Below are 24,334 nucleotides of genomic sequence, written 5' to 3' on the forward strand. Positions count from 1 at the left end.
ATTCCTTTTAAATCCTAAACTTTTTCTCTTAGCAGTTTTGTGTGGATTTGGGTTTTTTTAGTTTTTTTTTTTTTAGCTGGGAGTTAATAGTTGTTGTTGTTTTGGGGTTTTTTTTCTAATTTGAATACAGCCCAATTTTTAGATCTTTTCTTGAGTATATTTACATGAGTTAAATATTATTGCATACCCTGCACTTGTAATCTTTCTGACTTTAGACATATCTACAGCTGGGTCCTTCATACTTCAAAAGAAGTCTTTTGCTTTTGTACAGACTCTCTCTGTCCTTCATCTGTCCTCAGTTCCAGATGAGTCTCAGTTCTTCTCCCTAACACTAATATTTCAGCCCATGAATTCAGCTTTGCTTCAGCACATCCCCTTCTCTCTGAGTTTGCACGTGGTGTAATGAGGATGATGCAAAGAGTGCTGCAGTTCAGGTCCCAGCTTTCAGCTCCCAAACAAACAACATTTGGCCTCCAGAAATTCTCTCCAGCTTTCCTCAGTATTTGTTTTATATAAGGACTGCAAATTAATGCTGCTAGCATGTCTTTGGAGTCTGCACAGACTTCTTGGAAGGTCCACAGGACAATCAGAGCTATCAGTAGAGGTGTCTGTCAATGTCATGGTAGCAGGGACATGGTGTGGTGTCACATTCCACATGGCCTGTCCTGAGAACATGAAAGAATGAAGCTGACTGGAGCCAGCAGTTTCCCTGTTCAACTTGTCCTCCTACCCACCTCTAGCCTGCAGACAAACATCCAAGATGATGTATTTCAGTTATTTTCTGGGGTTTTTTTTTTGCTCCACACTTCCATGATTTGGAAATAGGATTTTCACAGAACAATCCTTTTCCTAGTTGATTACAATTAATTTCAGGGCAATTTTTCCTGTAATGTGATTTTTCTTTTTCTGTGGATGTACTAAATCAGAAACTGTCATGTGATAAATATTCGGTGGTATTTCTTTGACAATAGTCAAGTTCTAGGCTCACCGGGCTTAACTGCTCTGACACAAGAATTCAGCAGCTGTAAGCCCCTCTGGAGCTTGGGGATCCATGTTTCTTTGCATGCTTGGAGTTAATTTGTTTTGTATTTGCTGAAGATTCACAAGGCAGCTGGTTTCTGTTATTCTAACTGTGGGTGGGATCAACAAGCCTAAGAAAAAACAAACAACATATAAATATCAGTACTCTGCATCTACAAGCATTTGATAAATCTTAGTTTGGAGACTGTACTTTTAAAATACATTTAGAAATATCCACTTGCTGTTGTATTATAAGCAAAACACAGGATGATATGTGCCATAAGAAAAGACATGACAAAGATGCAAGTTGTCATCTGTGGCAAATTTATCTATGAGTTTAGATGTTTTAAATGAAACTTGAAGTTATGGACTGTCTTTTAAGTTAAATATTTTCATATGCAGTTTTTTTGTATGAATCTAATGGTCAAATGATGAAAATATATGCTGCTTTAATTTTTATTTTGTGAATGGTGTGTAAAACTGAGAGCATATTTGCTAGGTTGAAATCACTGTATTAGAGTTTTTAATGGAAAATAGTACACAAATCACCGGTTGTCTACTGTTTTCCTCTGTTCTTGATTTGGTGCAATATTATTTACAGATGTATTCAATTTCAAGGGGGTTTTGTAAATAAATTTGTAGTGGGAAAAACATTCCCATGAACTTGGAACGAATTGGAAAAAATCTTTAGTTTTTACCTTGAACAATATATGTTTGTTTCCTCTACTTTTCTGTAATCTAAATGATTTAGATATATATATATATGTTCTTTATTAAATTACAAACTGTAAAATACTTTTGAGATTTCCACAAAATACAGTGTTCCACATAAAATTACACTTACATTTTCCCTCAGTGAATGTTAATTTTCCTTACAGTTTCAGATAGTTTTGTCACATATTGTTGATGGTTTTTTTAGTTCATTTCAGTGACAGGAGCATTTGTAGAGAGAAATATAAGGGATTACTCAGGGTATAAATGCTTGAGGGTTGGAAATCAAAACATTTCACTTTTTCTAACTCCATGAAAGAACTTAAATGCAGTGATTTCTGGGAGGAACTTAAGAGTACTGTAAGGTGCAGGTTCCTCAGAGGACTGCAAGTTTTTGTTCTTTCCATTGCAAGATCTAGGTACTGAACACCTAACTCCAGACCAGGAATTTATTAGTTTCATAAGTATGTGTGAGATACCAAAGCTCATGTTAATGAAATGAATGAGGCAGTGAAACTGGGGATTTACAGGAGCTCATGCTGAGTGACTGAAGCTCAAAGCAGACAAAAACTTGGAATGGGACTGATGTGCTTGAAATGTGGCAGACATGGGCACTGACCACTTAGCTCAGTCGGCTGCCAAAGTGAAAGTGAGTTTTAAAGGCTGAACCACCTTCCACCAGGTTAATTATTTGGATATGCCCAACTGTGGCACTTTAACCCTCCAGGAGAACAGTCCCAGCTCCCTTGAACAGCTGGGGAAATACTGGCTTGACAAGGTGGATATAAAATATTTGCTGCCCTTTTTTTTAAATTGGTAGCTATCTTAAATATATATTTTGCAAACACATTCATCTTTCTTGAAGATCTTTCTTGTAGATTGTAGAAGCAAAGTAATTACAATGGAATAAATATTAAGTTAAAACTGGATAGCTATTAAGTATACTTGAGGCATTTCTTAATCTTATGCTAGAGGATAATTCAATATTGCTTCTATAACATTCTTTTAAGTGAGAATCAGATCTTAGCCTGTGGTGTGAGGATGAGAAAAAAGGTGTAAGTGAGAAAATTAGTAGAACATTTAGTATTTTATCAAGTAGGAGCATCCTAGCTGCAGTTTTGCTCACCCTGTAGTCACTGTATGGCAATGTCTGCTCTTGGAGTGCTGATGACCTGTGATCTAACAGTGTTTATTCTGTGTTGTCCAAGCCTGTGTTCTGTCCTGCCGCATTTGATTGTAGAGGACAATATCTGTTATCTTAAATATGTATAATTTTCACTTGAGAAGTAGAAATCAGACAAGAGGTCATACCTGAACACCTTGGGAACAGAATTCAGCACAAGTTTGAGTCTTCAAATTAACACAGCATTATTTAACTGTTCTCACCTTGTCAATGTTGTTTTGGAATGATTTGCTCCTCTTCAAATATGATATTGCATTATCACTTCTGAACAGCCTCATAAAAAAATCTTGAAAGATACTTGATTTTCCTCTGTAACCATAGAAAAATTAGAAGTTAATGAGCTACAATGAAGACTGTATTTTTCTAGTAATTGCATTCACCCCGAGTAATAAAGAACAACAACATAACCAAAACAGTATAGAAAATAAAGTGTGGGAGAGGGAAGAGCCAGAATTTTGTAAAAGGTTTTTGAGTGTTTTTGCAGGCTGGTTTAATTTCCATAGAGCTATGTGGGTTTGCATGTGTCAGTTTAGTGCTTTGCTTTGATTATGAACGCAACTTGAGAATAAAACTAATATTTGCTCAGTGATTGGTTTATGTAAATTGATACATAAATGCTGCTGTAGGTATAATTATTTTAATAGCAAAAGACAAAATCAAGTTTTTTTAAAAAAAGAGGTTTTAATTAGATTAATGTAATCCATTTGTGATTTAATACAAATACTGTCTACAAAATTAGATAGATTAGATGCATGTATATTAAATCTCTCCATTAACATACTGGGTCCAAATTAACTATTGCTATAACTTTCTTGACTGAAAAGAAATTTGAGTTTTGTGCTATATTTTTACTAGTTCAGTATTACTAAAACACATTGGAAAGATACATTAGTTTTATGGTTGAGTGTATGTAACCCTAACTTATCCTGGATCTTGACTTAGAGCTTGACTGTGCCAATATAGCATTTGGCAAAGAGAAATTTTTCATCTAATATGAAATAATATTTCTCTCAGTAAGCATAAGATTATATATTTGGAAATCCCACTGTATTGCAGCTCCTTTAGATCTTGCTTCGAAACTCTTCCAAGTTAGAAAAAAGTTGGTAGGTTGCTGCCAGTTAGCAAAGACCAGATGGTGTTTATTACTGTGATCAGTTAATTGTGTATCTGTGGGAGTAATAAGCCCAATTAACCAAATGTTGATTGTGCTTTTAAGTGATGTAGTCTTAGTACCTGTTTTCATACCTGTGCTTATGCTCAATATTAACTTATTTAATTGTGCACTTTGAAAAAAGCTTAGTGGTACACTTCTGCAGTCTGAATTGTTATTATTTGTACACATATCAGTTTAAATAATGTCCTTCAAGTGAGCCAGTCTCAGATACACAATTCCAAGAACTGCTTATTGCTTTCCTGATATTTTATGTATTTCTAAGTAGTAACAGTTGACTACCTCAGTCTTGGCTAGTATCAGTGTTAAAAGGCATGTGGCTTTTTATCCTAAAAAGTTGTCTCACCCTAATTCAGTAGAATATGACTTAAAATACAGGGCAAAAATACAAAGGTCTTAAAATACAAGAATACAGCATGTTCTTTTTTTTAAAAAATACAGCTTTTCTTCAACAGTTTTCCATTAAGCAGCAGTCAGCCCTCAAAGAACTTCCCAGCTCCTTGCAAAGATGGGTTGGGATTAGTAAAAACCTCTGACTGATGAGTAGCTTGCTAACAGCTCTGACCTCCCCAGCATTGGCTTGAGATCCATTCCTGTCTGCTCTCAGCCTCCCACACCTCCCCTGCTGGACTGGCCAAACAGAGAGAAGCTTAGGAAAAGTGGTTTATTCCAAGCTGCAGGGGAATCAAAAGAAAGGCAAAAGCCAAAGATAAAATGTAACATTAGAATCCTCATTCCTGTTTCTGAGTTGAAAAAGCAGGCTTCAACATGGTCCTCCATCCAGCAGAACCTGATCCTGCTGCACCTACTTTGGATTATACTTGCTTTCATACCTGAGCCCAGTGATTTTAATGGCAGTAGTTTCTGCAGTCACTCTCTGGCCATCTTAAGAAGCAATAGCAGCCACATATATTCAACAAGACCTCTTTGATTTTTTAACATACTTTACAACTTTTCAGAGTCAAGATCATGTCTTCCTGCATGTCTGTGCAGTGCCTGGGACGATGAGTTTCTCTGTCTATCTCTGCAATTAAAAATAATAAACACCTTAAATTTGATAATCTCAGGTTTTATATTGACCCACAACACTAACTGGTTCCTTAGCTTTTTCTCAATTACCTCACATCAGAGTTAAAAACAGAAACATCCAAAAAAAGTGTTTGTGTGTCTCACAGATTAGCAGATTTTAATAAATTGTGCTGTTCATGCATATATTAGAGAACAGCTACTCAGATTTTCCTGAGTTAAGACAGTTTAACCAAATAAAAATACATCAGACACCACACCTTTTTTTTTTTTTTTTTTAATCAGAAAATTTATTTTAAGGCTCACTTATTTAAAATGCCACAACTTGTTACCAGATTCTGACAGAAAACCACTAATATGAGAACTGGGGATATTTCTGCTATCTCAGTGTGGACTTGTATGTGGAAGATGTTTGTCTGGAGTAACTGACCATCTGTTTTAATGGAGTTATGCCAAAAGTATTTTTTCACTGTTGATTTAGATGCTTGCTATGAGCTAGTAAAGAGCCAGACAAATATTGCAGCATCTTCTTCAACCCCATTGTAAATATGAACTCCCAGTACTTTTCAAGATAAAAAAAATGTGTTATAAAAAAGTGTTTCTTAGATAAATTTTCTAGTCACAGTAGCTTTAATGATTGTAGCTTTGTTATTCAGATTTTATTTATTCTTGGGGTAATTCTATTGATTTAAACCAGAAATTAATTTGGCATAGAGTTTTCAAGAAGCCATATTTTCCCTTTGAGCATTTAATTTTGAGCCCATTTTTCTCCCCACAGCCTGACACTGGGTTATTGTTCAAAGATACGAGACTCAGCAAGCTCTGTAGGAAAGGGCAGCCTTCTCCTTTGGTTCTGACACAGCTACATTGAAGTTTGGTGGTACAAGCCTTTAAGAAAGCATTAGCACATATCATTTGTAGTAGGTCTCCTCGGCGTCTTGGAAGGAGCACATTGATCTACTGCTTTTTGCTGTTTTCTGAGTTGCCTTGTTCTGCTTTGGTAGCTCCTTTCAAAGGTCTGTCCTACCAAGCAGTTTTCTCAGAAGTTCTTCTCCAGAGACAGCAAACATCACATCATTGTAACAAAAAATAATACTGCATCCTTACCTGGAACACTTAAGTTCATTTTGGAAAAGCCAAAAAGTACTGGATATTGATGACTTATTGGGGTAAACAGCTACATACACAGCGAGGCAAACTCAAACTGTACAGAATATGCTGAGCTAGAGAAAGGAAAGGAAGAGAAGGGAAGAGGAAAGAGGGAACCTGGAAGAAGAGAATAGTTCAAGTTGGAAGACACTTACATTTGTCATCTAGTCCAACTGCCTGAAAAATTCGGGGCTGACCAAAAATTAAAGCATATTATTACAGCCTCTGTCATACTTACATAGGATTGAGAAAAATAAAATTTGCCTTCACAATAGTTCTGTGTTAGAATATAAGGAACTTTCTTTTGTACATCAAAATGTGAGATACTCTTAAAATAAATGCTACTCTAAAATAAATGAACTTTTAGAAGTCTTAGAATAGGACCAGAAGAAACCCAATTTATAAACAGGTCTCAATCCATAACTTGTTATTCAGAAGTGAACAATATCTTTGTCTCCTCCCCTTTGCATTAGCATGGGTCTGAATTTAGAAGGACTTCTTTTTTTCCCCATGAATAAGGAAAGGTTTTTGTGAAGAGAAGTAGCTCTGAAAATGAAAGACACTTGATCACCCCGAAGAGGAGCAATGGTGAACAGAACACACTAATAAAGACTATTTCATGTTGCCAAGCCCTTGCTAATTCTGTTTTGATGTTTCTAGAAGTTAATTTATCATCCCAGTTCAGGGCTTAGTGCTGCTTTGTATTACAGCTGAAAACACTTGTCTGCCCCATTCTTTATTTATCAAGGATTTGTTGTTGTTCTGAACACTGCACTACATAAAAAACAGAAGCAGGCACAGGCAAAAAAACATTTTCTTAATTGGTAAGCATATTCTGCTTGTAAAGCCAAATTAAAATAGTGCTTAAGAAATGTTGCAGTTCTTGTAGGACTGTATTTGGGCTACATCAAAAAAGGAAAGAATACTCTTTTGAATACTCTTCTAAATTTAAATGTTCATTTTCTATCAATCATTTCATTTAGTTTAAAGTTTGAATGTTAATGCTGTAAACTGTATGTTAGATTTGTTATGCTATGCTGTCCTGAGGTAACCAAAATGCTTACTAATATGATGTGGAATTTTTAATCTTGAAAGAACTGCAGGTTAGAGCTTTATGTTGCAACATAACACCAAATTCTATGACTCTTCGCTTAGCTGGTTACCAGCGTTCTTGCCCTCAGGTTCAGAAGGGGGGGTGAGGAAAAAGAGAGGTGTGGTTTTAAATAGGATTGGTTTTATGGGGAGCACTTTGTGCTCCTCTATGGTGGAATGACTTTTGATGTGATTCTGATGGTGCCACATGGGCTGGCAGGCAGAACAGTGTCCTGAGTGTGTGTGGCTGTTCTCACCTAAAAGCTGCTGTGGGCTTTGGGGACACCCCTACACACATCAGACACCCTTCCTCACCCTGTCACACCTTGCAGCCTGTGTCTCAGCTCTCAGGAGCTTCACAGTATAGTCTGGCCCACATAGGCAGAGCAGCCAATGCCAGCACACCAGTGTTATGACTCTCACAAGAGAACTCAGCACTGTATGGCTATCAGCTTCTCTAAGGCCAGTTTATCACCTACTGAGAATAAAGTGAGTCCTGTGTATACTACCAAGGTAAGGGTTCCATGTTTTACTACAATTCTCAGCATTAAAAAATGAGGTAGTAATGAAGGTCAGTAACTCCTGTCTGCTAGTCCTGTTTGCAGGTGTCACAGAGTGGGCTCCTCCCCAGTGAGAGGGCTCTGATGCCAGAAGCCAGGGACATTTAAATATGCTGGTATTAGCTACAGATGCTCTGCAGCACAAGTTCACTGTCTTTTTGCTGTCTCTCATAAAACACAGGTACATTTGTGGAGCTGTGTATATTTTCCTTGAATGCTTGCTTCAAAGTTCAAACTCCTGTTGCGTTTGTCTCCTGGACATTTTACTTTAATATTACCTAAACTAGAGGAACTTTATATTATATAAATCAGATCTATAAATACCAACTTACCAATGGACATGTGCGTTTATTTTCAACTCTGTGATAATTCTGCTGATACTGGTTTTTTTGAGAAATCTTGACATGTCCATACTAAGTTCAAGCATGGCAATGAGAGTCTACATAGTAAAGTTCTTGAGGAGTTATAGTATGCTTAAGATTATCACAACATTGTATGTAAGCTGCAGAATATATTGGAAGAACTAGTTATTGTTCACATTATGTTCACATAACTTACAGGTTATTTATTTAATTTAATTTAATTAATCTCTGGCATTTCATAAAAACCATGTATGGTATATTGACATTATAAATGATTACACTAGGAGGAAGACTCCCTGTGGTGTGATCCAGCTTGATGATACCTCCATAGTTTTAGGGATTCTCTTCTCAGTGTACTAGCCCAAAGCACGTTTTACAACAAGGGGTTTGGGAGATGAGCAGGTCTGTTATTATATATTTATTCACACATGGAGCACAGCTGTAAGCTTTTTACTAAAATAAGCAGGTTTTTTGATTAAAAAAAAATTGTAATTAGTTTTTAAGACTTCTCCATTTTATGTATGTTTCATGGGTATTTAATACCTGGTTTTAATATACAGCCCTAGTATATACACTCAATCACAATATCCAACTGTCAGTAAATATTCTCTGTGCGTAAGTATAAAGCTTTGCATACAGATGGAAACAGCACAGTTTGGGGAAAAGGAATAATTTCTTTGTGTCCACATGTGCAGTATCGTTTTTGACTGATGAATATTCAAAAAAAAAAAAAAAAAAAAAAAAAGATTTATCAACAATCTCTGTTGGAGACTGAGAAACCAGAGTGTTTGGGCACCTCACACTCTTGACAGCTTGTGCAGGGTGGAGTGTGGAATATGCAGATAAACCTGGTAGAACTGTGAAAACTGTGTATATTGGTTGAAGAAGATGTTGAGGTATGGATACTTGGAAGAACTATTGATCTATATTTTCTGTCAGGGTCTTTTCTTCTTCTTTTCTTCCCCAGGGTTTTCTTTCTGGGGAAAATTTATTGCACAGCTGTTGACACAAAACATGTACATTTAATTATAACCAAAGCATTCCCTGCTGTCACCTGATCATTTTCCCCTGAAGACATGCATCTGTCTCCCCCAGACAAATGATTTAAAAGTCAAAGAAAATAATGTGCAAAATCTTTGTCATAAACCAGGAAGGACTTCTCACATTCATAAATATGATTGAAAAGTTAAGCCACCTATAAAAACATCTAGTAACACAACCATAACCATATTTTTCAAGTGAAAGTAAGTTTTCTCCCCAGCAATAAAAGCTTTTTGTTAATAGTCTTTCTTCTGTATGTCATAATTTCTCAGCTATCCTCTCCTAACATGACCAGATATCCCAGAAACATAGAGCTACTATTATTTTGAGAAAATTTGTGCACATGGTAGAATTACTTAAAAACTAAGATTGCAAAATAAGATCTGTAGTTAGAATGCCTTTACCAGAAATGTGTATTTGTGGGCAAGGGCTGTCATTGCATGGCAAGTGCAGGACAGCCAGGGGATCAGGCCCAGCCAGCATGGGTTCAGGAAAGGCAGGTCTTGGTTGACCAACCTGATCTTGTTCTATGACCACCTAGTGAATCAGGGAAAGGCTGTGGATATTGTCTGCCTGGACTTCAGTTATGCCTTTGACACTGTTTCCCAGAGCATTCTCCTTGAGAAGCTGGTGGTACACAGCACAGAAAGATATAGTCTTCATTGTGTGAAAACTGGCTACCAGGCCGGGCCCAAAGAGTTGTAGTGAATGGAGTTAAATCCAGTTGGCAGCCCAACACCAGTGGTGTCCCCCAGGGCTCCAGTTTGGGCCTTGTCTTGTCCAATATCTTTATCAACAATCCAGATGAGGGGATTGAGGGCAATGCTACAGGCTGGGGGAAGACTGCCTGGAAAGCTGCCCAATGGAAAAGGACCTGGAGGTGTTGGTTGGCACCTGGCTGAATATGAGCCAGCAGTGTGCCCAGGTGGCCAAGAAGGCCAACAGCATCTTGGCTGGTATCAGTAATAGTGTGGCCATCAGTGATTGTGCCTCTGTACTCAGCATTGGTGAGTCCACACCTTGAATACTGTATTCAGTTCTGGGCCCCTCACTACAAGAAGGACATTGAGTTGCTGGAATGAGTTCAGAGAAGCTGGTGAGGGATCTGGAGAACAAATCCTATGAGGAGAGGCTGAGGGAATTGGGATTGTTTAGTTTGGAGAAGAGGAGGCTGAGAGGAGACATTATTTCTCTCTTCAACTACCTAGAAGGAGGTTATAGGGAGGTGGGTGTTGGCCTCTTCTCTCAAGGGAACAATGATAGGCCTAGAGGAAATGGCCTGAAGTATCACCAGGGGAGGTTTAGACTAGATACGAGGAAGAATTTATTTATTGAGGGAGAAGTCATGTGCTGGAACAGGCTGCCCAGGAAAGTGATAGCATCACCATCACTGGAGTTATTAAAAAAAACACATGTAGATGAGGCACTTCAGGATATGCTCTGAATGTGGTTTCTTCTGGGTTGATGGTTGAACTTGGTTATCTTAGAGGTCTTTTTCTAACCATGAAGATTTGTGATTCTGTGATTAAATGCAGTCAAATTGTCTGAGTTTTCACAATTTCCTTCACTGCTGCTATACACTTTGGCACTGTGTGTGAGTGTGGCTGTAACAGGAGTCTAAGTTTTCCTGTATTAAAATTGATTCTGCTTAAGGTCTTTTCCAGCCTATCTTACTAAAATAAGCAAGGAATTAAAGTTGTGCTTCAGATTTCTTACAGTTTGTTCTGCTCATTAAAGTTTTGTTTTACTTGTGTGCTCTTTTTACCTACACATGAACATAAACGATTTAATTTTTCACAAGGTATTGGGTCAAAGTTACTCTACCAATGTTTTCATTGTAGAGAGTTTTGTGATTATAGACTGGTGCTGGGGATAGCCAGTGGCCTTAGGCCACTGTTGAGATGTTGAGAAGACCAAAACAATGGTTGAATGCCTGATATAGCACACTGGCTTTTCTGGAACTTTAAACAAAACCAAATTAAGAGCAGTTCAGTTCTTCAGTTGTAAGCAACTCCTAGCTTCCTGATAGGTATTTTGTAGAAGGTGGATGAAATGTGAGTGTCTGTCTGCTACATAATCAATAGAATTAAAATCCCCAGCCACTTATTTCCTGTGAAGTGATTAAAATCCACTTAGTACATAGTTTTGCTGGCTATATCACTCCTTTGCAGCCATGTCAGGGAAATTATTAGACAGTTTATGAAGAGCTTAAATATAAATGGTCAGCATAAATCTTTATAAAGTGTATTTTAATAGATTTATTTAGTTCAGAGAACAAATGGAGTAGAGCTTTGACTGGCCTTCTTGTACTGTCCTCCAAACTACTGTAGTGGTATAGTTCTTCCAGTGTCTGAGGGGCAACTTCTCTTGCTGTAAAGGGACACTGAAAGGATGCAGCAGTAGGTGGTTCTTCTTTAACTGGTGATGTGTGGCACAAAAGATGTGGTGTTGTAACTTCTTGAACAGCCATTCTGCAAATAATGTGGTCCCTGCAGAAAAACAAGCTATACCGTGTGCTCTAGTATCTGTAACAAACCTTCAAATACATACAATGCATAGATTTTGAAATCTATCTGTAGAAAAAGTCCAAAGTCTGGAATTGAAGTTGAACTTCAGTCCTTGCCATTCCTTCCACAGTGTTTAGTTTATTTTCATAATAAATTTTAAGGCACCAACTTCTTCTAAGATCAGTTGTACTTAGAATGAGCATAGCTACAGTTTCAAGACATGGTGCTCTTGTTGCCTTGGTAAGGCATCGTCTCTAAATTCTGCCCCAAAAGGGAGTAGGACTTATTGTAGTGTTGATAGTTTTTATGAAATCAGCAGACAGAGTTGGAAAAAAGTGCAAGCACACAATCTAGAAAAATTTTTTTTTGGAGCTTCAAAACTCACAATTTTTTTCTGCAACATTACATGTTATCTTGCTGTAACCAGGTATGTTTGTTTGCTGGAAGGTTTCACCTTACATTTTTATCATTCCTGTGGTTACTTATTATTTTCTTTGATGATTATACAATATTTGAAGGAAGGGACAAGTGATTTATAATTGAGAACACTGGACCGATAGACAGCTTGGGTTCTGGGGCATCTGACTTGACTGAGTTTGGTTGTTATTACATTGGCTGCTGCATTTGTGTTCTATTTTTGCTGGCTACAGTAGAAACAAAAATATTTCACCTTTTTTTTTCCATTTTTAAAGTAGAAGGTAATGCAAAACGAAGTATATTATAACATCTTTATAGACACTATGGTATATTTTTGACAGCAGCAGGTCCTTATTGCTGTTTCCTATTGTCATGTTCTTCATTTCATCTCTGAAATAGAAATGAGGAAATGCTGATACAATTACACACCTTTTTCCTTGGCTAAGCTTGTTCTTTGTTGAAAGTTAAGCTTAAGTACTGTCTATTCAGACTTGAACATAGTTAAGAAAAGTGCTGATGTTTTTCAGTCAGCTTCTGATAACAGCATGCCATAGAGTTTTAAAAATATTTTGGAAAGCATAAAATTGAAGAGGCTACTGATTACAGAATAAACATATTGCTGTTAGTTAATAATTCTTCCCTTTATATTAGTTTGTGTCAATATAGCATCAACACCTCATTGGTTTACAGTTCTGTCCTCTGATTTTCATGGAAGCATCTCTTCATACAGAAAAAGTAATGTTACATGTGTTACATGAGCTGTTTGGTATTCAAGAATATTAGCAGCATATCAGGCAAAGCCCATCAGTCTTTAAAATCCTCTTTGAAAATAGCCTTGAGTATCTACAGTGATCTGTTTTTCCTCATTTGCATTTCCATTGCTAGCAAAACACAAAACAGCACTTATTTTAAAATGTATGTGTGACACATCTATTCCTATAAATGCACCAAAAGCTCTAACTTTTCAGAATATATACTTTTTCAATAAAGCTGACTAACCTAGGAAAGAACATGTGCCTTCTCTGGGTTTCACTCATCCAGCCTGGTAAGCAAAGCTCTTTTTCAGCAGTTAGGTAAACCTAAGTAGCCACTATCCATTTTTGTCCTAGAGAGGAGTCTCCTGCAGTCCAAAGAAACCATAAATGCTTTAGTGCCTTTCATGCTAGATGAGAGGATGCCTCAGTATTAATTTTTTTAAAGGAAAATAAACTTTTGGTTTTTAAGCAGTATGTTTATAAAGTTTGGTGAAGTATTTGAAAAAGTACCTTTGGCCTAAAATATTTCTCTTATTTACTTTCTAGTTCAATTTTGTTGGGAAATTGCTTGGACCAAGAGGAAACTCTTTGAAGAGGTTACAAGAAGAAACAGGTGCAAAAATGTCCATCCTGGGAAAAGGATCCATGAGGGATAAAGCTAAGGTACTCTGTCTGGGTTTTGGTTTTAATTGATGTAAATATATCTGTGCTTTTGCTGTTACACTTAGATTGCCTTTCTGCTTATTAATGACTGACTGAGTTGACAGGCTTATAATAGACTCTGACTCCAAGGCTTATTTGTTTTTTTTGTGTTACATCTGTTGCTTAAATACATTTTTTCTCTTGCTACTCAAAGCTTGCTTTCCATATAATTGTGGATCACCACAGTTATATTGTACCACTGTTATTTAAATAATTAACCAAAAAGAGCAAACAGCTTGGAGTTCATTTGTTCTGATAGAAGTCCATTGTTTTTGAGAAGATAAAACTTCTCTTGGTCCACTGCTGTACTGTTGGTGTACAAAAATAGTTTTTCTCTTTTGTTTATTGTTTCTTTAGAGATGGGACTTTTTAAAAAAAAAAAAAAAAGTGATGATTCAAGGCACAGTTCTAAAAAAGATAACAGTGCAAGTTTTGCTTAAATGCATGTACAAATGCACTATAGATAAAAGAGACAAAAAATGTTTGGAATTATTGTCTTTTCAGTGGACCTAAGGTACTTATTTTTAAGGTTAGACAGTTTAGACAGTTTTATAAATATCTGATCTTAAGAACAAGTAGTGATTGCATTTTGGCATCTCACATTACAATCTGTACAGCAGCAGTATTATGGTCAACACAAATAATGACTACTAATTTCACCAAATAGTACAATGCTTTTAGTAATGTACATTGCTCTGCTTTCCTTTCTGCCACTTATCTCAGTAGCTAAAATAGTGAAAGAAATAATAAGCCAGAATAAAGGAAGAACTAATCAGGATTTTATGGTTAGTATTGTTTGGTCTTGGTAATGTGTATGTACAGTCGTACTTACATTATGAGGTCTCCAATTGCAATATTGATAAAAACTCCACAAAAAAGATAAATTAAGCACACAGAATATATTTCCTCTCTTCACAGATTTTATGACATTGGGCATACTTACACCTCAGTTATCTATTTAACATTATATTTTATGATAATAAATGTTGAATACACTAAAGATTTTATTTCTAGGTTTTGACAAGTAAAATATTTCATGACTTTTGGCTTGCTTCTGAAATGACAAAAAATTACTCCCTGAATTAATGAATCCATGTGCTGCTAAGTAGCAGTAATTTGCATCAGTATTGCATCTGTCAGCTCCATTCTCAGCCACCCACTCAGGTTATTATTGCCAAGAGCAGCAATTTGCCCAGGGAGTGTGAAGGGCTTGTTACCAGCTAAATGTTTTTAAACACAGGCAGATAGACTAAGTCCTCTGAGTTTGAAATCAGTCACTCTTCTTATCATATCATTTGAATTTCATTTGGCCTTAATGAAGAGTTCCAGCACGCCAGTTATACATTCATTCATGAGTATGTCAGCAAAACAGAAAATTCAGGGTATTTTTTTCTCTTCATATAGTTATTAAGGTTCATCTGATACTAAGTATGAACTTCATGGAAACTCATTCATATGAGAATGGTGTAAAAATTGAATTTCTAGAGTAAAATAGCATTCAATATGGTAGTGACAACAGCAGCCTCTGTAGAGAAGGCCTCATAAACAACTGTTACTTAACTCAGCTTAGACATTACTGACTCAAACAAAAATTCCTGCACAATTGCAGTGAGATACAGGAATTACTTGATCCATGTACATCATTGTTACCAGTTACAAGCGGAGAATGATCATGGGATGGGTAATAGTTACAGTTAGTATTTAAGAGAGGATATTCTAGCTTGAGATACTAGTAAACCTGAAAGAAAATATTTTTGACTGCAACAATGAATTGCTACACCAGTAAGGAAAAGACAACTTCCTTTTATTAAAAGTTTCCTTAAAAGTTTCCTTGCCATAAAACAAGTCCACCGGTTTCATTTACATGATATATTTCTACTGATTTAAATACAAACTACCAAAGTCTGGAGGCTTTTTTAAGTTATTTTACCAAAGAAAAAAAATCAGTGTGTGTATATTGACAAATGAGACTTCGTTCTGAAAAAATTTTGAGAAAAATCTAAGTAATTTATGTCTCTCAACTGGAATTTCCTTAATACCCTCTGTGTTACATCACAAGCCATAACACTTCTAGGCAGACTGCAGGCACTTGGGCTTTCCCCCCCTCCAGTCCAGTGCAGCTGACTTGGATCTGCATTGGAGCATCAGAAACTTCTGCTAGAAAATATTAAATACACTTATGGCCTAAATCCTCAGGTATTTACTATTAGAAAAGAACTGATCCACTGGTTTGTGGGGCTTTAGGACCAAAATTACAGTAGGCAAATGCTTGGATCTGCAGTGAACCACTCTGGCCATACTCTAGTTTTGAAAAAATGGAGGGCAGTTCCCAGTTTCTTGACTCTGTCAAGGGAGGTGTATCTGCTATACAGAATTTCCTTGTCTTTAAAAAAGAGATCTCTGGGTAAATTTCAAAGGTTAAAGAGAATTTGGACTGCTCCTTTCCAGAGAGTCAGGACATGTATGATAAGAGTGACTTGAAACTTTTGAGTATCTGCTGTGCCTGCAGTGCCTACAGGATAGATTATCCTCAACAACAAGTTTGCTGACTATGCAAATAGAATAATAATAATAGAAATAATAGAATAATAAAAGAAATATAATAAATATGCAAATATTCTTCAGAACAAGTAAGAATGAGATTAAACATGGTCATGTTAAGTTGCTTGGCTTTTGATTCATTCTTATTTCTCTTTCTTCATTTTGCAAACAGTATCAGAGGTGATTGTGAAGGTAAACAATCAAATTAAAGTGATAGGAGAAATCTCATTACGAGTGGAATGAACTGAATGCTTTCATATTTAGGTGCATATTTTCTTCTTTTCAACCTTGCAATGAATGCTTTTCACTGGGCCATTAAAAAAAAATGAAAATGTATGAAGCAAGTGTGGGTTAGATGAGTGGACAGTAAGATGGATTAAGAGCTGGTGTGTCAGAAGGTGATCAATGGAATGGGGTTGTGTTGGAGGCCTGTAACCAGTGGTGTCCCCCAGGGGTCAGTACTCAGTTTGGTCTTGTTCATCATATTTATTAATGACCAAGAGGAGGGGACAGAGTGTATCTTCAGCAAGTTCACTGATGATACAAAACTGGGAAGGGTGGTTGACACTCTGGAGGGCTGTGCTGTTGTCCAGCATGACCTGGACAGGCTGGAGAGCTGGACAGAGGAGAACCTGATGATGTTCAATAACAGCATGTGTGGGGTCCTACACTGGAAAGCAGTTTGAAAAAGAATCTGGGGTTCCTGGGGTTCCTGTAAATTATGCAGGAGCCAGCAGTGTGTCCTTGTTGCCAGGAAGGCAAATGGAATCCTGGGCTGCATAAAGAAGAGTGTGGCCAGTAGCTCAAGGGAGGTCATTCCCCCCTCTACTCTGCCCTGCTGAGGCCACAGCTGGAATCCTGCATCCAGTTCTGGGCTCCTCTGTTCCAGAGAGACAGGGAACTGCTGGAGAGAGTCCAGTGGAAAGCAGCAAAGATGAGTGGTGGATTGGAACACCTGTCATGAAGAAAGGCTGAGAGAGCTGGGACTCTCTTGCCTGGAGAAGAGAAGGCTGAGGGGAGACCTTTTTAATGTTGACAAGTATCTAAAGGGTGGGTACAAGGAAGATGAAGCCAGACTTTTCTCAGTAGTTTCCAGTGACAGGAGGAGGGGCAATGGGCACAAACTGGAACATAGGAAGTTTCATTTAAATATAAGAAAAAAATTCTTTACTATGAGGGTGACAAGGCATTGGAACAGGCTGCCCAGGGAGATTGTGGAGTCTCCTTGTCTGGAGATATTCAAACCCCACAGGAGCACAGTCCTGTGTCATGTGCTCTGGGTGATGCTGCTTTAGTGGGAGAGCCGGTCTAGATGATCTCTAGAGGTCCCTTCCAACTCTGGTAATTCTGTAAAGCTGGAATAGCTTTCTTTTACATAAAAAGCATAAAAATATGTATTTTTGAGCATGAGAATATGTACCAACGTTTCTTAAACACTTCTATTTTTTTGAGCCATTTATCTGTCAGAGTTTTGTAGGAGGGAGGACAATGTGGGGCTTGCACTATTTCTCCCTGATTTTTTTGCCACTTGTCTCACTGCACTCTGTGGGAATATTGTGTTCCCCCAGATGTCAGCACCACATCCCTGGCAAGCAGGGGCATCTTCTATTTGGCAGTTTTTGCAGCTTCTGTTGGTTACCTCTGTCTGGCTTGCCTGCTGATGTGGGAACATACTGAAAAATATGAGACCACTGAGCACAGTAACTGGCTCTGCTGGTAGAGGTGCTTCTCTTTCTGGTATTCAGTTGGTCCTGTCTGCATCCTTCACCAATGAGATGTCTTCTGATACATAGTCCCTTATCTGTCAGAAAGCTTATCTGTGTTAACAGGTGTCTCCCTTATATCATTGACAAGTAACTTTGAATTTAGAATACGGATACAAAGATCAACTGCCTGATACCCTTCAATTTATGCAGTTTCAATTTTTTTTGCAACACAGTAAGCCTTGATTCAGTTTGTTCTATAACATTTTGGGAAAGTCCATTTGTTTCCAATGCTGGCAAGTTTATTTCTTTGCTTGCAGTATGGATTTCTCCTTCTGAAGGTGGTTTGTCATTTAAGATTCAGGAGATTTTCTCTGACTTCCCTCTCTGAGTATTAGATCCATTTAAGTACAAAGCCCATCTTGCTGCAGAGAAGCAGTCTTTCCCCTGGCCCTTTCTAAGTTAAGAACAGTTCTCCTTTGTTTTGATGGGATGGCTTAACCATCCTGACCTTGCTTAGAGGAGTCAGGCTTGAAGAAAGCTTTTTGAAAGCTTTTTATCTATACGTATACGTGTAGAGAGAGACAAAGACAGAGTGAAAGATGTGTGTGTGACATATAGCTGTAGTTCTTGATTGAGTTAAGGTCATCCTATATTAGATCCTCCTGATGTCTTCTGCACAGGAGAGTAGGGATGTTTGTCTTTTATCCAGTTTGAAGTTCCCATACTATTTAACATTCAACTTTCCTATTCCCATGCATAATAGCTTTCAAAGTTTCAAGATTGTTTCATAACCCATTTCCTAAATATTTCTACAGATTGGTCCAAAATTCCCAGTAGATAACAGAATTTTCATTTTAAGTGTAGAGTTAAAGTAGCATTACTCAGATTATCACCAAATCCTTTCACTGTGATATAAAACTTAACTTTCTTCTCAGGACATTCTTGAATTAGCCTCCAGATTATTGCATGTCATAAATGTCATAATGTGTCACCTTTTTCTCTGTTTTGAGTTTCATGCACCGTGTCAAAAAAACCCACATCAGTACTGAACCATCCTTTATACCAGAGAAAGATATCAATATACTTCTAGGTCCTCAACCCCCCACATTACTCTTTGCTGCAGGAGCATGAGGCACTGTGGCTGCTTTTCTCTGTCACATTGGGTTCCACATTGTTTTAGTTTCCTAAATTCTAGAAAAATCCCTTCTCTAGAGATTGCATCACCTGTCATCTTAGACCTGGACTTCAGTATATGAAGATCAGACTATGGGAGCTGTCAGTTGACTTCTCCAGTCAGGTTCCAGGTTTTCTCTGGATCTTTGGCTTGGTCGCCTTAGGAGTATATGATAGGACTTTGTTGTCCAATTAGAAAAATCATATATGTGTCTCACTAACCAAACTGTCTCTACCTTCAGGCTTTTACATGTTAATTGTGAAAGCAAGTATTGCAAGATTTTATCTAGAGCCCAAATTACTGTCGTTTATTTTCATATAATTAGATTACTGAGAAGGAACACAGTCCACAAGTTAGCTTTTGTTCCTTAATACTGGAGCTTGTTTTCACTGGTACAAGGTCCTGCGTACCATCAGAGTCAAGAATTACCCGTCAGGAATTGCTGGGTCACAGAAGAATGATATTTATCTGATAACCATCTCTTAGCCAGTCCCTGAGGGACCAGTAAGAAAAAGACACCAGGAAAGATTGCTGTGCTGGTGTTCAGTTCAGTGAATATTCCAAATGAGAGAAAATTCCTAAACTGAAGAAATAAAAAATCTTCACGGCCTTATTTGCTCTCAGAAACTACTGATTTTGGCTTTAAATACTGGAAACAATCTGTTTCAGTGATTCTGTAACTTACTCACCTGTAATTTCTTGGAAAAGCTATAAATATCAAGCAAGTTATGCAATCTTACGTACTTATTAAAGGAAAATTAACTGAAGCCTCTGACCTCAATGATATGCTGCTTTTTTAATAACTTATTTGGTAATATATAACAAAGACTTGCGTTTCACCATCATATGGAAAATAGAACACAAGTTTTTATTTTAAATTGCAAAGATGGCAGAAAAATCAAGGTTATCATATCTTTCTAACCTTGACCTATATTAATAACTGCTGAAAAATTAATGTTCATAGGTTGATTACCTGCAAATCTAGGGTAAAACAATTCAAAAAGTGTGACACTCATTTAAGCAATTAAATTGTTTGTAACTTAAATGAAATTCAAAAATTGTTGGAATGATCTCCATTGACTCCTAAGGAAATCTATAAGATCTCCTCTAATACTCTCAATATCCCAGCAGTGCAGTTCTTATGCTGCTGAAGCCAGTGGCAGTTTTGCTAATGACCATCGAGAGGAATAAATCACTCCTGGTATTTTGCTGAGTGAGCAAATGAAATTCAAATGCAATCTCCAGATATTTCTCTATTAATTTTTAGACCAAAGTCCCAGTCTGAAGAGTGAGATGTTTTAGAATGGTTGCAGTGATTCAACCAGATATATCACTTTAAGTATTTCCTGCTAACCTGATTCATTGAGTGATATGATACTTCCATGTAATTAGTGATGGCATTTTCAAAACGGAATAGCCAAGAGGACAACTTAACTCTGTGCTAAAAATTTCATACCCTAAGGCTTATAGTTCAGGAAATTGCATTGTCCTTACAGAAGAATTATATCAGACATCAAACAGATGCTGAAAAATCCCTGGTTTATTACTGGTGCAACAGAGTGGTGATATTGAAATTCTTCATTGCCTCCTTCACAGCCAATGATAAAAGAGACTTACGGGTTTCTTAGCTGTGACCAGGACAATTGTAAGACATGCTACTCTTTTTAAAAAGGTGGGACACGTTAGTCTCTTTCTGCTAAATTAGACTGCTTCCGAGAGGCAAAACATTTAGATGGTGCTTCAGGTTTATCCTTTCTCTTCTGAGTTAAAAGTGAGGGAGGACCAAGAAACTTTAAAGGCAGCAGGGCAAATAAGTGTCATGAGAGAGGAATGAGGGAAGTGAAAAGATAACCCATAGTGAAAAAAAATGTGTTATTTGAAGTACTGAAAGATAACGTTCTCTGTTTTGCCAACTTGTAAAGCTTTAGTAAATTTTTGACCTGAAAACAGTTTAAATTTTTGTTTATGGAATATCATAACTTTTTCTAAATACTCCAGCAAAGTAAACAAAGCTGTATACACATATATTATGAATGAGAAACAAGCTGGCAGGTACCTCAGGTGCAATCTCCCTCTGTCTGTAATGGTGCCAGTTTGACACCTAAATGTCTGAGTTTGACATCCAGATCTGTGCCAAACTCTTTTTTGTTTCAGGTCATTCAGATTTCTTCGCCAGAAAATCATGTGGTGCCTTTTGGTACCCTTCAGTTGCTGCCCACTGATAACAGGGGGACTCTGGTGCCTCACCTCACCAAAAAGGCTTGGCTGAGAGACCAGGCTGCTAACTGGAAGATCCCCTTCTCCCATCCCTCGTATTTGCAAACCTGAACGGCATAGTCAGTGAGAGTCCTGACACTAAAACCAGTGCCCTTGAGGCAGCACTAATTTTTACTTTAAAAAAAATAAGCCAGAGAATAAAAAAGCAGCACATTCATGTGTGAGAGGGAAAAAAAAAATAAGGACAAGAAAATTATAAGCAAATCAACTTAATGGCTTAAAGCAATTTGTGGCTCTGCAGATCTTTTCACACTATGCTTTTTCCCATCTATACTTTTTCAGAACACTGATTTATATTCTGAAGTATTTTATTTATCGGCATGAGGCTTTATAAGAAACAGGTTTGATCTTGCTGAGTTTTGTTTTACAATTATTGTTCTTGCTGTTTTACATATAGATAAATGCAAAAAGAACTGCTGTGAATTGTTTGCAACAATTACGTTAAATCCCAGTTTTCCATGCATAATATTATCTATACTCTTGAGGATCGTGATAAATACTGTTAATATACTTTAATGGGCTCCTGTTCTAAGGAACTTTCTGTTGCCACAATAGAAGCAGCATTACAGTAAATTAAATTACAGTGCACACAATTAAATAGAATAATGAAAAAAATCAGACTTGGAGCAGCAGCTCTGGAGTCCTCTGAAATTCGATTTCACGATAAACATAATAGGAAAAGATGGTGAGTGGAATTTAGATAGCTAAGCTAGATACTATCTTGTTTGTAATATCTCCATCAGGGATTAATGTTCTCTTATTCAGAGACATTGATTAGTCTCTGGATTATTTTTCTGATTGATTACTGTTGTAATGTAGTATTCCTTTTTCATTTATCTGCCCAACATCAGTATAACTTTAGAGCTTTAATTTCATCATGACACAGTTTTTATACAATCTGCAATAATTTGTGGCTTCCCAATAACAGCTTTAAGGAAATCTGTACAGATTTAAGATAAGTTTAAAGACATATAATATATCAACAATCAACCAAAAAAAAAAAAAAAAAAAAAAAAGAGAAGAAAAGAAAAGAAAAGAAAAGAAAAGAAAAGAAAAGAAAAGAAAAGAAAAGAAAGAAAACAAAGAAACAAAACCACCTTCCTTTCAGCTTCTCTGAAAAAGAGAAATTTTAATTCTACATATTCTCTGATAACCACTTCTTTCCAAGAACACTTGAGCATGACCTACCTTTGTGTTTTATCAACCACAGCTAAAGACATGAGTGCAGATCTCTGGGCATATGTAGGCAATGAAATCAGAAGGTATGTTATTAACATTGCAAATGGTATTATTCATTTGTTTTCCTTATTTTTCTTATTTCAGTTATTTGATGAACAATAATTCGATCCAATATGGAGCTGGCATTTGGTTTCAAGAGAAATACATATCTTGCATTTAGTTCTCATCACTGTGTTTCTCTGGCTTTCTTGGTTTCTCCACAGTAAAAGATAACAGTTCTTACCCATCTACTTTAGAGGTGTCTACAAAGAATTAATTAATTGATAATTATATATCTCTTTATGAACACTGTGTGTGATTACACTAAATTCAAAATTTTCTGAGTTCAGATGAGTGACCTGCTATCCTGGCAGAATACATCCCACTTCTAAGTATATTTGTGGCTTTGTTCAGGGCTTTCAGGTTCTTTTCCCTTTTTTTGTGCCTATTTAGAAAGTTGGGTAGTGATTAGTGATAAAAGTATGCACACAAAGCCTTACCCTGATCCCCATATTCTTTCATCTGTTTCCTTCCTTTCTGAGAACTTTTTTTGGAACTAAGCCTCTAGACCCTGGCACTTAACACAAGAGCCTGATCTCAAAAATTGTATTTAGAAGACATAGAAACATGGTTGGGATTTTTTTAGCTCATGGATGTGCAACTGTTTTGCTTAATTTAGACCTGTCAGACAAGTTTTCCCTTCCTGTGTTTACAAACCCTTGCTGTGAATGTCAATGGCTGCATGTTGTGTGTTTGTTCTTTGGTGCTCTAGTGGATAAATGATTTAGAGGATATGTATAAAATTTGAAGAATTCACTTAAGAGTAGTTTTTTGAACAACACAAAACCAGCTCTATTTTCCTGTTCCTCTCTAGGTCCTACTTCATCTCATGTTATATTATGGATGTCTGTTACCAAATGCTTTTTATCTGGCATGAGATAGAAAAAAGAAGGATGTTTCCTTTGTATTATGTTGTTAATCCTTCTCCAGAGGTCTGTTTATAGAGTAGGGAGATATAGGGAATGGCCAGCAAGTCTCACTTCCTTAATTAGAAACATAATTACACATGCTCAACCCTGGTCTAACACTGGCATTATACTGAGTCTCTGGCTAATAAGAGACTTGATCCATAAATACTTGTGTAAGACCAAAAACAATGTTTCACATTTCTTTAAATGATGTAGCAAATGTGTACTCCTGAATAGCTTGACAATAAATTATTAATCCTGTTTTTCTGTTTCAAGGCCAACAGTTGGTGTCAACTGTTGGAAACAGAACTAATTTTAGTTTGTTCTTTCAAAAATTTGGCTGCAATTTCTAATACACGGTTCACAGAAATTAATCTCTTGCAATTGTCACACAATGAAATATGGGAAGGTTTTTCTTTACTGCTTTTAAGTAGGAGATTTAATCATGGTGCTAGAAAGTCCATGGTAAAAAATGATGTGATATTGAGCCTCTGAATCTAAATCTTTGTTTATGTCCCCTTGATGATCCAGACTCCAGATAATTTTTCTTGAGAATCATACAAGTCTCTATCTTTTACAGTTCCTGTACTGGGAATATCTACGTTTAGTTTTGTCTGGTTTCTGCCATCTTCTCTTTCCTCTTTTTTATTACATGAGTAGAACACTGTAATAAAACTGTGAATTTGCTTTCTCCTCCCATGATGCAGGTAGCTATCACAGGGAACAAAATTGTGTCTCACATTATTGGCTCTGT

General features: G+C 36.8%; 1 protein-coding gene across 1 annotated transcript in view; it reads left to right on the plus strand.

Annotated features, from left to right (window-relative positions):
* The window catches only part of KHDRBS2 (KH RNA binding domain containing, signal transduction associated 2), a 411,839-nt gene that overhangs the window by 205,184 nt on the left and 182,321 nt on the right, over window positions 1-24,334 (plus strand). Inside the window, exon 3 of the mRNA XM_030447738.1 lies at window positions 13,541-13,657. Coding sequence (XP_030303598.1) covers window positions 13,541-13,657 — 117 coding nt within the window. The remainder of the gene's footprint in view (window positions 1-13,540; window positions 13,658-24,334) is intronic.

This window comes from Calypte anna, chromosome 3 (assembly GCF_003957555.1).
Source record: "Calypte anna isolate BGI_N300 chromosome 3, bCalAnn1_v1.p, whole genome shotgun sequence".
NCBI lineage: Eukaryota > Metazoa > Chordata > Aves > Apodiformes > Trochilidae > Calypte > Calypte anna.